At 49.4% G+C, this 13,883-nt stretch overlaps 1 protein-coding gene across 1 annotated transcript; it reads right to left on the bottom strand.

Moving 5' to 3' along the window:
- Nucleotides 1–2,490: 2,490 nt before the first annotated feature.
- Nucleotides 2,491–6,491, bottom strand: LOC123443303 (receptor-like protein kinase HSL1). Its single transcript, XM_045119640.1, has 2 exons — nt 3,589–6,491; nt 2,491–3,494 (listed from the first exon to the last, which is right to left on the bottom strand). The coding sequence occupies exons 1-2, from the start codon at nt 6,185–6,187 to the stop codon at nt 3,106–3,108; spliced, it is 2,988 nt and encodes a 995-aa protein (XP_044975575.1). The 5' UTR covers nt 6,188–6,491; the 3' UTR covers nt 2,491–3,105.
- Between the last annotated feature and the right edge of the window lie 7,392 nt (nt 6,492–13,883).

Below are 13,883 nucleotides of genomic sequence, written 5' to 3'. Positions count from 1 at the left end.
GGTGGCGCACCAGCCCTTAGTGGGCTGGTGGGACAGCCCAAGGAGGCCCTATGCGCCATAGGAAGAAAATCAAAGAGAAAAGGGAAAAAAGGAGGAGGTGGGAAAAGGGGGAAGGACTCCTCCTTCCAAACCTAGTTGGATTCAGTTTGGAAGGGGAGGACTCCCCCCCTTGGCTCGGCTGAACCCCTTGGGGCTCCTTGAGCCCCAAGGCAAGGCCCCCCCTCTTCCCCCTATATATACGGAGGTTTTAGGGCTGATTTGAGACAACTTTTGCCACGGCAGCCCGACCACATACCTCCACAGTTTTACCTCTAGATCGCGTTTCTGCGGAGCTCGGACGGAGCCCTGCTGAGATTAGATCACCACCAACCTCCGGAGCGCCGTCACGCTGCCAGAGAACTCATCTACCTCTCCGTCTCTCTTGCTGGATCAAGAAGGCCGAGATCATCGTCGAGTTGTACGTGTGCTGAACGCGGAGGTGCCGTCCGTTCGGCACTAGATTAGAGCGGATCGTGGGACGGATCGCGGGGCGGATCGAGGGACGTGAGGACGTTCCACTACATCAACCGCGCTTCTTAACGCTTCTGCTGTGCGATCTACAAGGGTACGTGGATCGGAAATCCCCTCTCGTGGATGGACATCACCATGATAGGTCTTCGTGCGCGTAGGAATTTTTTTGTTTCCCATGCTACGTTCCCCAACATGACCCGACGTCCCCGTCGCGCAACCTCGGCCTTCACATCGGTGATCGCATCAAGCAGGAGCCTCTGTCCCCTAGCGCATCTGCCCTGTGACGTTTGAGCCGTCGATGCCACCGCACAGACGCTACACGCGGATCGACTCGCCATCGTCGCCACCACCCCGAGGGGGTGCTTCCCCCGATCGCCAAGGCATGTCGCCGAATCCTCCACTACCTGGGAGACGGAGGCTTCGGCGGTGCCTTCGGCTCTCAGGTTGTGGTATCCGAGGCCAAGCGTGCGGTGCGACATCACACGAGGTACGACCGGCGCGATGTCGGTCGCGGCTCCACATTCGCCAAGACGGATGTGGCGTCAGAATAGGTCCGCAATGACACGGACCTCACCGGCTAGGGCGCTCGACCGGTCCATGACCACAGTGGAAACGGTCGACAAGCGTCGTCGCCGCCTTGACGGCGAACTCGCCAAGATCTACGAGGAGTGGTCGCTTGCGATTCCTCTGCCAACGTCGGTCATGTCAAGGCCGCCGCCAGGGCTCCGAAAGCCACACCGTGAGTGGTTGTGGCGGCACTCCGCACGACGCAGAAAGAGGCGAAGCGACTCCTCCGCGAGCGGCAGGGAGTTGTCGTACAAGGTTGCCGTTGTGGCTCCGTGAGCGGCAGGCAGCCGTCGTACAAGGCTGTCGCGGCTCTTTGGCGTCATTTTGTTGCTGGAGGGACCATGACAACAACGACGACGGCACGAGTAGAGAAGGTGGTGCGGCTGGGCAGGGCGACCACGCGTATGAGATGGTCTTTCGATATAGGGTTTAGATTGTTTGCTTGTTCTTTTAGTTAAACGATTGAAATATCGATCATTTTATGTAAATTATCTTCGAACTTGAATGAAAGTCACCCTTTTGATCAAATTTTGTGAGGTTGGTACTAATTGTTGTTGTTGTGATCATCTATATTCCAATTGTTGTTGTAATTTTTTTTTCTCTATGAGTTGATGATAAGCCACAACTAGAAGTCTACTTCTACATTTTGCTGCTGGTGCAATCCACGCAAATCTCCACAATTAGTAGCTTCTACAACGTCGCGGAGCACACCTAAATAGTGGAGAGGGGTCGTTGGGCAAGATACGTAGGGTGCCATGAAGAAAGCCTTCAGCGCTACTCCAGTCCAAGTTCCAACACCGGCCCCGTTCCCATTTTTCGTGAACCCAACAACGTCCTCGTTTGCATAACAGATCGAGCATCCAAATCCACATGCGTGGCACCGTAGCATAAGAAGTGTAGAACACTCAACACTCGTTCAAATTCAAATTTGCATGTGTGTGGCTGCCCTCTTCGACGCGAAACGAGATGCCGATCGTGAAAACCAATCCGAACTCCAACACAGCCGACAGCATACAAAACCGAGCGCCTTCACCACAGCAACTTGGGCTCCGCAATGAAACAGACAACAGCATACAAAACCGAGCGCCTTCACCACAGCAACTTGGGCTCCGAAATGAAACAAAGATGGGCACGGCGGGAAACCGACACCCGTGGCTCCCAAGCCTTGAACAACTTGCCGACAGAAACTGGTGCGTGCGTATGTGGTACAGAAAATACAGAGAAATTCCGAGGCAGACGCCACTGCAGATACTTCAATAATACAATGAACAGGTTCTGCTGAATAGTCTCCATTTAACTCCTCCACGGCAACCTCCCCCCCCCCCCCCCCCCCCCAAGATGTACGCAACAAAAAAATCGGGAGTACGTATGTGCAACGCAATCATTTGGGATGGATGGCCAAGAATACAGAACTAACAAAATTCTACTACTACAGTAGTACTCTAGTAGTATTCCATTCGAACTCATATCTGTTCTGAGTCGAACTAAATAGCTGGACCCCGGAAAACAAAGTAAAATGGCTGGAGATACATACATAGTCGATGCAACAACCACCCATATATGGTCCAGGAGCATGGAGCAAACATTACATTTCATCGACAGAAAGCGAAAGCAACATACTACTAGTACTAATTACACGCCTACATTTGGATTCCTTCCGTTGGCATACTTTTCTTCAAGGCCATACAAACCATCTACCCTGCGTCCCTACCGGAATCAATGGCACGGCCCACAGACAGCTAGAACAACCAAGAACACCGCCGCTAGCTAGCTATGCCCCAACTCCCACTTGTCCTCCATTGCCGACCGACTGGAGCGCACAGCAACTCCAGATCACAGTGGCGCTGGAGGCGTCGGCAACAAGCGGTTCAGCCATCAAAATCAGCACTCCAGATTTACCCCATTAGCTTAGCTTGTGTTAACTTGTGGCGTAAACTGGCCATGATTCTACCTAGGACCTTCCCTGCCTAGAGCTCGGCGAGTCATGGAAAGGGGCCGACGTGTTATGCTCTGCGGTTTACCTTAGACTTAGACACTGCTCCCTTGATCGGAGGTGTCGTCGTAGTAGTACGGCAACAGCTTGCCGTCCTTGTCCAGCCTCGGCCTCGGGTCGGCGCGCACCTCTTGCAGCATCTTCACCACCCTCCGCATCGCCGGGCGGTTGATCGGCAGCGAGCTCGCGCAGATGAGGCCGATGTTCAGGACCCTGCTGATCTCCTCCTTGAAGGCCATGTCAAGCCGGCTGTCCAGGACCGGCTCTACTCCTTTCTGATCAATGGTGCTGCACACCCACTTCACCAGGTCCTTCTCGCCGAACTCGGGGTCGACCGGTGGTTTCCCGGTCACGAGCTCCAGGAGGACCACGCCAAAGCTGTATATGTCGCTCTTCTCGTTCACACGGAGCGTGTACGCGTACTCTGCACAAAGTAGAGCAACTTTTGATCAGACTTACGTGTACGCATATCAAACGACTTATATAACTGAACTTGTGAAACATTCAGAAACTCTCACCAGGAGCAATGTATCCACATGATCCAGCGATCACCGACATGGACTTGGGCGCCCGGCCAGCCATCTCCACCACCTTGGCAACACCGAAATCTGCAACACAAGCACTGAACTCTGCATCCAAGAGGATATTGTTCGACTTGACATCCCTGTGGACGATGGCTGGCACGCAGTCCTGGTGCAGGTAGGATAGGCCCTCAGCTGCATCCAGCGCAATCTTGTACCGCGTAGGCCAATCCAGCAAACCAGCCTTGCTACTATGAAGCACGTCCCCGAGGCTACCATTGGGCATGTACTCGTACACCAGCATCTTGGAGTCATTGTGCGTGCAGCAGCACAAGAGCTTGACGATGTTCTTGTGTCGAATCTTGCCAAGCGTCCTCACCTCGGCCTCGAAGCTGTTGTCTGCCGCCGACCCCTCGCCGTCGATGTCCTTCTTCGCCGCGCCGCCCCACAGCTTCTTGACGGCGACCACTTCGCCATTGCCGAGCACCGCCTTGTAAACCTTCCCGGATGCACCACTGCCAATGACATTATCCTCATCAAGGCAGTCCAGGATATCATGCTCACTAAATGACACCTTGTGGAAGGATGTCAATATCCATTTTGAGCGCTCCACTCTCAGCTTCGCTTTGTTGAAGCTCCGGTACCTCCAGTAGAACCATGCGACGCCGGCGACCAAGACAACAGCCGCAAATATGAATATCGACCGCATCATCCAGACAATCGCAGAGTGGTTCCCTGAACTTGCTTCCGAAGCAGAACACAAACCGGCAATGTCTCCACAGAGCCCTGGATTGCCCAAGAAGCTGCTGCGGTATGCTTCCGTTGCATACTGCGCTGGAAGCTGGCCACTGAGCTGGTTGTTAGAAACGTTGAACTGATTCAGCTTCAGGTTCTCCAGTTGAGCAGGTACTTGGCCGGTGAGACGGTTGCCGGAGAGGTCAAGGTAGTTGAGCACCGGCAAGTCACCCAGCTCCGGTGGTATGGCTCCGGTAAAGCCATTGTCGGCAAGGTTGAGCTCGCTAAGCTGCTTCCAAGAACGGATTCCCCGGAGCAACTGACCAGATAGCGAGTTGTTGTGGAGCACGAGCCGGCCGAGCTCCGCGAGGCTGCCAAGAGACGAGGGAAGAGGCCCTGAGAGCATGTTGCCGTCTGCCGATAGCTCGTACAGCTTGGCGACGGATCCAATTTCCGAGGGGATGCTCCCGGTTAGCCGGTTGTTGGAGATAACCAGCTTGGACAGGTTGGCCGCGCCGGCGATGACAGGGGAGATCTCCCCGGCAAGCTGGTTGTCGTTGAGCTCCAGAAGCGCCAAGTGCGGCAGGCCCCAGACCGCGCCGGGCACATCGCCGTCGAGCCTATTCTTGGAGAGCCGCACCCGTCGCAGCCTATGGCATCGCCCGAGCCCCTCGGGGATGCGCCCGGTAAGCGCATTATTGAGCATCAACAGCTCCTCCAGCTCGCCGCGGTCGCATATGCCCCTTGGGATCTCGCCGGAGATGGAGTTGTCGGACAAGTCCAGGCACACCAGTGGCGTGTTCTTACCGAGGTCGGCCGGCAGCGTGCCGTTCAGCCGGTTCGAGAACAGGCGCAGCTCAACGAGCGAGGACGCCTTCGCCGCGGAGTCCGGCACGGGCCCCGTGAGCGAGTTCAAGTACAGGTGCAGGCTCTCCAGCTTTGGCGCCTCGAACAGGTCATCCGGGATGGCGCCACCGAGGCGGTTCATGGAGATATCTATGCTCCTGAGCTCTGCGAGCTTGCCGAATCCCTTCGGGATTGTGCCGGAGAGCGAGTTGTTGTACAGCTCGATCTGAACGGCGCTTGTCAGACCGGCAAGCCCCGGTGGTATCGGGCCGGTGAGCGCGTTCAACGACAGGTCGAGGTCGGTGAGGTTGGCGAGCCGGCCGAGAGACGCCGGGATGGAGCCGACGAGGTTGCAGCTGGCGAGCCAGAGCACGCGCAGCGCGGTGAGGTCGCCGAGCTCGGCCGGCACTGGACCGGGAGCGAAAGGGTTGTAGGACATGTTGAGCTCCCGGAGCGTGGAGATGCGGCCGAGGAACGCCGGGACCTCGCCGCCGAGCAGGTTGTTGACGAGCGAGAGCGACTGGAGCTTCTTGAACGTGCCGAAGGAGTCCGGGATGGGCCCGGAGAAGTTGTTGGCCTCGAGGCTGAGGTAGACGAGCTCCGGGAGCTCGGCTAGCGCGTCGGGGAGCGGCCCGACGAGCGTGTTCATATACAGGTCGAGGCGCACCAGCGCCTTGCATCCGGCGACGGCCTTGGCGATGTCGGGGCCGATGTAGTTCTCCCTGAGGTTGAGGGACTGGAGCCGCGGGAGGCGGCAGAGCGCGGCCGGGAAGGAGCCGGTGAGGTTGGCGTTGGGGAGCGAGACCTCCGTGACGGCGCCGTCGACGCAGGAGACGCCCGTCCAGCCGCAGGGCGTGGCGTCGCGGGGGTTCCAGTCCGCGAGCGCGGAGGCGGTGAGCGCGCGCTTGGCGTCAAGCAGGTAGAGGCCGTCCTGGTTGAGCCCGAGCGCCGGGGTCACCATCAAGGCGGCATTGGCCGCCACGGCGAGCAGCAGGAGGGGGAGGAAGGCGGCCATGGTGGTCTCGTCTCGGCTGCGTCGGCGATGGGACGGTTCTTTGGCTGGGCGCGCTCGAGGTGCGTCGGGGTCAGAAGAAGGACGGCGACATGGGCGTCGGCATTGGCGACGGCGAGTGTGCGGGGGGGACGAGTTGGTGGGTGCTGTTATTGAGATGGAGATGGATGGGGGAGAGGACAAGCGAGGCGAGTGGGGGTAGCTGAGCAAGCTGAGCAGAGCAGAGCAGAAGCGAGCTGAGCTGAGGCTGAGCACGCACAGTTTACTAGGCGGAGACCCGGTATCGAGTAGAGTGGGGGAGTGGATGGAAGCTGTCCATTTTAAAACGTTTTCGTTCTTGGGAGGGGAATCCCCATCCTCGGCGAGGAGAGGCAAAATCCACAAAATTGACCCGTAAACGAAACAAATTCACAAACTAAATTACGTTTAAAATAAATTCATTCAGTCGATCCTTTTATGTGGCGTCCGACAGTCGGACGTCACACTACACTATGTAACGCCTAGCATATGGGCATTGCACTTCTTGCCAACGTGACACCCGGGGCTACACTACTGATTATGTGGCGCCTAAGAGTAAGGAGCCACACTACATTGTGTGGCGCCTGACTGTAAGGAGTCACACTATCTTATATTAAAACTGATGTAACTTTTAATCCGTACATCCGATGAAAACGTGCCGTATATGAATATTGTGTAACTTTTCGTGTTCTATGCAATGATGACATTTTCAGCTATATTAGGATTTTTTTAATGAAAAATATGTTATAAAAATACATCATAATATAACTAACCATATTTTTAAGACTTAAATTTGACATGATGATTGCCATTGACCTATAACTCTTATGTATTTGAATCCTACATGAGTTTTGCACTACATAATGTGTACGTCCAGTCATGCATATGCTTTCCATGTTAGTCATCTTTAACATGTTCATGTCTTGCATCTAAGTGACTAACATGATATAAATAAAATTTCATTACAGAAAGCTACATTTTATGAGATCCATAGTAAATCTAGTGAAAGAAGACCCAGTATGTCTTGAGCAAGAAGAATCACGAAGCCCATCAATCCATCACATGCAGCATGTCTTGTGTTTTTGTTTGTCCCCTTACATATTGTAATATATAGGATAACACGTACCTTGCAAAATTCAAAAAAGGCTTCTCTGAGTAAAAACCAAGATTTTAGTCGGAGAAGCCTTTTTTGAATTTTGATTTTAACTCCGAGAAGATAACACGTACCTTGGTTGAAGAAAAACCAAGGTATTGCCCCGAAATTCTATGCGAACCAATGAGTCTGCGATACCGCTATTCTGCGGGAAATTCTATGGTCTGCATACTTATGTGACAGAATTAAGAGATGCTTCTGTATGACGGTGTTCATAATTACATACCAAGTGTCATATTGTCTGGACAAGTTGCAATGAGGCTTCAAGATGTAGTACTAAACTAGTTTCGTCGCGGTTACAATGGTCTTGCACAAGTTGGACCAAACTAGTTAGGTTAATTATCAAATTATTAGGATATGTACTGTAAAAACTCCAGAAAATTTGATAGGCTCGTGTATAAATTTCTCTTCACCACTCTGTCACATACAGAGTCTGACTCAAATATTGTGTACATACATCCGATGTAATATACTTTTTTTGAACCGGGCTTTCCCCCTTTCCATAATAAAGCATAACGGAAATACACAGTTTTTTCTTCCGAGCCAGAACAAGAACAAGGGAAAGAGGGAGAAGCGATTTCGGAGCAATACCAGAAAACCCACCGTCTGCGCCTGTCATCAGGAACACAAGACTATGGGACGAAAACCTAGTACGTGTAAAAACCAAGGTACGTGTTATCTTCTCCGAGTTAAAACCAAAATTCAAAAAAGGCTTCTTCGAGTAAAACCTTGGTTTTACTCGGAGAACCCTTTTTTAAATTTTGCAAGGTACGTGTTATCCTATATATTGCAACATGCAAGGGGACAAACAAGAACACAAGACATGTTGCATGTGATGGATTGATGGGCTCCGTGATTCTTCTTGCTCAAGATAGCTGAAAACGTCATCATTGCGTAGAACACGAAAAATTACACAATATTCATATAAGGCACGTTTTCATCAGATGTACGGATTAAAAGTTACATCAGTTTTAATATAAGATAGTGTGACTCCTTACAGTCAGGCGCCACACAATGTAGTGTGGCTCCTTACTCTTAGGCGCCACACAACCAGGAGTTTGGCCCCGGGTGCCACGTTGGACAGAAGTGCAACGCCCATATGCTAGGTGTTACATAGTGTAGTGTGACGCCCGACTATCGGGCGCCATACAAAAGGGTCAGCTGAGTGAATTTATTTTGAACGTAGTCCAGTTTGTGAATTTGTTTCGTTTATGGGTCAATTTTGTCGATTTTGCCGCGAGGAAAAGCGAATGTAGTGGGCGGTAAAAAAGAGCAATGCTACGCGTACGGAAGTTTTACAGTAGTTTTACAGGCTGAGATGACGTGGAATGTATTGATTGATGATTAAGATGAAGCGGGCCCATTTCAAAAATCAGGAAGGAGACCGTTAAATCTTGTAAAAAAATTCCGGAAGTCTAGCATTTTTGGGTAAAAAAACATGGGGGAGACTGCCGTTTGACCTGTTTTGTTGGGCTCCGGCTCCGGCTCGGCGCGTTTCTACTGTGGCGCCGAGATGCCGCTATGTTTTGTCTCGGTTTGGGCCTCTGAGAAGTGGGGCCGGATGCTACCGAACAGGAGATTTTATCCGTCCCAGCTGGTCCTGTCGGTGAGAAATTTGGGATGGTTTCCCGATCTCCTCTTGGTTTGGTGTCAATGGGTATTTTATCTTGTTTGAAACCCAAATAATAAGTGTGACACACCGTAGTGGCACAAAGTAATTTGGACAAAGCATCATTATCATCAACCATTTTGCATATCAAACGAAACAGTTGAGGTTTGGCAGAATTTTTTTAGTTTTTTAAACTATAAAATATCTTATTATCTCGTAAATACAAAATTCGATTAAAAATCCATTTTCATCATTATCAACGAGATTTTTAAAACTAGATTTCATATTGATATATTTTAATGATTTGTTTTGCTAAAAAATCATAATATTTACATTAAAGTTGTCATACCGGTTTATATTAAAGTCAATATTTTAAACAACGCGCTATAGCAAATAGCGGCGGGCTTCTAAATCAGCTATAGAGGGCTATAACGATCTATTTATACATGATACCATTTAGCGACATCCTGCTCAAAAGGCTATAGCAAGACTATAGCGGGGCTATAGCCGGCTATTTAAAACTATGACTAAAGTTGACATGATATGTTTCATCTATTTTTTTCTTCTTGATTCCAAAACTACCATTTGGGGTCCATGTTGCAGAAGGATGGCGATATCGATGAAGACGTGAGCCACCGAATCAAGGCTGGGTCGATGAAGTGGCGCCAAGCTTCTCGCGTACTATGTGACAAGATAGTGCTACAAAAGCTAAAAGGCAGGTTTTATAGGACAACTATCCGACCTGCGATGTTGTATGACGCAGAGTGTTGGCCAACCAAGAGACGACATATCCAACAGTTAGGTGTAGCAGAGATGCGCATGTTGAGATGGATATGTGGTCACACAAGGAAGGATCAGGTACGGAATGACGATATACGAGAGAGACTTGGGGTAGCACCGATTGAAGAGAAGCTGGTCCAGCATCGTCTCAGATGGTTTGAACATATTCAATGGAGGCCACAGGAAGCGCCGGTGCATAGCGGACGGATAAAGCGTGCTGAGAATGTTAAGAGGGGTCGTGGTAGACCAAACTTGACATGGGAGGAGTCCGTTAAGAGAGACCTGAAGGTTTGGAATATCGACAAAGACTTAGCCATGGACAGGGGTGCGTGGAAGTTAGCTATCCAGGTTCCAGAGCCATGACTTGACTTCGAGATCTTATGGGTTTCAACTCTAGCCTACCCCAACTTGTTTGGGATTGAAAGGCTTGGTTGTTGTTGTTGTTGTTGTGTTGTTGATTCCAAAACTACCATTGTATTTCAACTATTTTTCATGGCAAATTTTATTAGTTGACCATGACAATTTATAGCAATTAACCACGGTAAATTTTCTTCATAGATCATGATAATTTTTAATAATTTATCATGACAAATTTAGTGTATACATCATGGCAAATTTAATTTATAAATGACGACAATTTTACTCCCTCCGTTCCTAAATATTTGTCTTTTTAGGAATTTTAATACGGACTACATACGGATATATGTAGACATAATTTAGAGTGTAAGTTCATTCATTTTGCTTCGTACGTAGTTCGTAGTTGAATCTTTAAAAAGACAAATATTTAGGAACGAAGGGAGTAGTAATTTGACCATGGCAATTTTAGTATTTTGACCATGATAAGTTTTTTTTCAATGAACCATGGCAAATTTAGTGCATTGGTCATGAAGAATTTAAGTAATTCATCATAGCAAATTTAACTTATGGTTCATGTCAAATTTGAGTGATTGGCCATGTATTTCTAAATAATTGATGGTGAATTTCTTTTTAACTATGAACCATGTCAAAAATATTTCATAGATCATGGCAAAATTTAGTAATTCACCATAGCAAGTTTTAGTTTCTTAATTCACTTTTCATAACATGTCAAAATTTACATTAAACGTAGAAAAAAAGTAGTTGAAACATGTCATGTTAATTTCAGTGTAAATATTATGGCAATTTATCTGCAATAGACATGGCAACTTTTAACCTCAAAACAAGCCCAACGTGTCGATCCAAACGGACGCGCGTCCGCTTTTCGTTCCCAATTTTGAGCCTGATTTAGGTCCGCGTGGACACAAAGCGGGCGCGGACTCCATCCTCTAGCCCGCGAGTCGGTGGAATATTGGTCATTCTCCACCCCTACCGACAGCTAGCCCTCGCCTCGCCACCAGCCCGTCGCCACCGCCGCCCAGTTCCGGTGCCTCAGCCACTAGCGCCTACCCATGACACTGACCGCATCGTCGCCAGGCCAACGCAACTTCCATGACCCCAATCCATCGTCGCTGGTCAGCTTCGTCGTCCATGCCCGGAAGTTGTTCAACAGTTTGCCTCAAGGTACAAATGGACTGCGCCGACGAGTTCTTTTTCCATAATGTTCTGTGCGACTCCGACGATGAGGAGATGTTGCTTTCTTTGTTGGTCCATGACCACCTTTATAGGCAGCGACCGTTGTACCGGGGCTCGATTCGGGGCATGTTCCAGTGAATCGCAGCCGAGAGAGCGGTCATTTCCTTCTATGGAAAGACTACTTTGACACAAGCAATATGTTGTTCAAACATCAAAAAATTCGACGACGTTTCCGAATGGCTAGGCATATTTTCAACCGGATTCAAGAGGGGTGGTCGGGTACGATGACTACTTCGAGTGCAAAGAGGATACCATTCGAAAGATTGGCTTATCATCTTATGAGAAATGCATTACATCTATCCGGATGTTTGCCTACGGAGTACCCGGTTATCTTATCGATGAATATGTCCGTATGAGTGAGTCTACGTGCCTAGAGTCGTTGTACAAATTCTGTAAGGATGTGGTTGCAGTGTTTGGCTCTCAGTAATTGAGGGAGCCGACTGTTGCACACACAACGTGCTTGTTGGCGATCAATGCTAGCCGGGGCTTCCCTTCTGCTTGGCATAGACTGCATGTACTAGGAGTGGAAGAACTGGCCTTCTGCTTGGCAAGGCTAGTACAAGGGTCATGCCAAGGCTTGCACTATCATACTTGAGGCCGTGGCCTCTCAAGATCTCTGGATCTGACAATCTTTCTTTGACATGGTCGGATCACACAATGATATCAACGTGCTTCAACGTTCGTTGGTGTTTGCAAGGATTGTCGAAGGCAACAGTCCTCCGGTTAATGTCAACATGTACGGTCAGAATGACAACAAAGGTTACTATCTAGCTGACGAAATCTATACAAAGTGGACCACTATTGTGTTAGAGCATATATTTCCATATGTGGTTTTGGTAATTGATGACAATTCCTATGGACTAATGGTTGCCTTAAGTTACATTTATAGGATTTGTCCATAGGCACTTCTTGAAGTCCATCTGTTGGGTTCAAGGAGTTTATATGATGACCAAGATCTCAGAAGGCACTTCTTGAAGGTATTATCCAAAGAATGGTCATAGAGACACATGGTTGATCAAGATCTCAGACAAAGAGTAAATCAAGATGATCAACACACAAAGCGTACAAGATGTACCGAGAGGGATCAAGTGATTCCATGGTATGGTAAGCATTGTCCATTACGTGTTTGTGTACTAACCCATGGTCTTCGTGAGAGTTCTATGTGGGGTTAGGTGTGTTTCCATGGGCTTGCGTCAAAGGGAAGATCTCATACAACCCATGAAGTATGACGTCAAGTTATGATCGTCATCAAGATTGCGATGTGCAAGTTCAAGTGGATCAGCACGAAGATATCATGCTTGAAGCTTGCCGTCCATTGTGGTGGCAATGGACTTGTGAAGATATGCTGAAGAGTGTCTCACCCATAGTGAGTATGGGGGAGCAATCAACTAGTCTTCATCAAGCCAACGCAATCAAGAAAGGTGGTCCATCTTGAGGAAGCCAAGATCATCATCATCTAGCTCAAGAGGACGAGGTGCAAGGTATAGGTTTGCCCTTGATAGGTTTTCTGTTTAGGATAGATTGATGTACTATCAAGGGGGGCTCTCAAGTGAGTAGCTTGATCGTATCGTTCGTTGAGAGCTCAAACCATTTGCATCCTTGCATCATACTTCTTGGTTCTTGTTTGGTGTTTCTCTTTGTGAGTTTTAGAGCTTATGGTCATCTTCGTGACAAGCTCAAGTTCATCGAAAACGGAGTCCATATGCATCTACTATGATGTTTTCGATGTTGGAGTTTTTGCTGGTTCTTCATTCATAGAGGACTCACATCTCTATATCATTGGCATTTTCATATCTGCATGGTCTTAAGATTTCCAACAAGCTTGGGTTTGCTCGATTCGGAGCTCGTATGCGAAAGTTATGGTTGTTTCAGTGGCGAGCGGTAGTACCGCTAGAGGTGGCGGTAGTACCGCTGGCCCTAGCGGTAATACCGCTAGAGCTGGCGGTAGTACCGCTGTCCCAGCGGTAGTACCGCCCCTAGCCAGCGGTAGTACCGCTCCAAGTTTTTAGTACCGTCATCTTTGCGGTTGTACTGCGTCGGACATTTTTGCGAAGACTTTCTTGGCGGTGGTTGGCCCGGTGGTATCTTTGCGCTACCATGGGCTCAGCGGTAGTACCGCTGCAGCCAGCGGTAGTACCGCTGGAGGGTCAGCGGTAGTACCGCTGCAGCCAGCGGTAGTACCGCCAGAGGGTCAGCGGTAGTACCGCCAGAGGGTCAGCGGTAGTACCGCTGGGCTCGGGCTGTAAGTGGGGGTAACGGTCTGATTCCTTCCCCCACTATATAAAGGGGGCCTTCTTCCCCCTTGGCCTTATCTATCCGTTGAGCTCTTGTTCTACCTCCATTGTTGACATTCTTAGAGCTTGCTTACTCTAAATCCCTCCAATGATTCTTGCTTGTTCTTGAGGGAAAAGAGAGAGGAGATCTAGATCCACATCTCCACCAATCACTTTCTCCTCTATGTGAGGGGAACCCCTTGGATCTTGATCTTGGATTTCTTTGTGAGCTCCTTGTTCTTCCTCTCATATTTT

This window comes from Hordeum vulgare, chromosome 3H (assembly GCF_904849725.1).
Source record: "Hordeum vulgare subsp. vulgare chromosome 3H, MorexV3_pseudomolecules_assembly, whole genome shotgun sequence".
In the NCBI taxonomy this organism is placed as follows: Eukaryota; Viridiplantae; Streptophyta; class Magnoliopsida; order Poales; family Poaceae; genus Hordeum; species Hordeum vulgare.
Note: the sequence above shows the minus strand (reverse complement) of the source record. Positions and strands in the feature narration are given on the sequence as shown.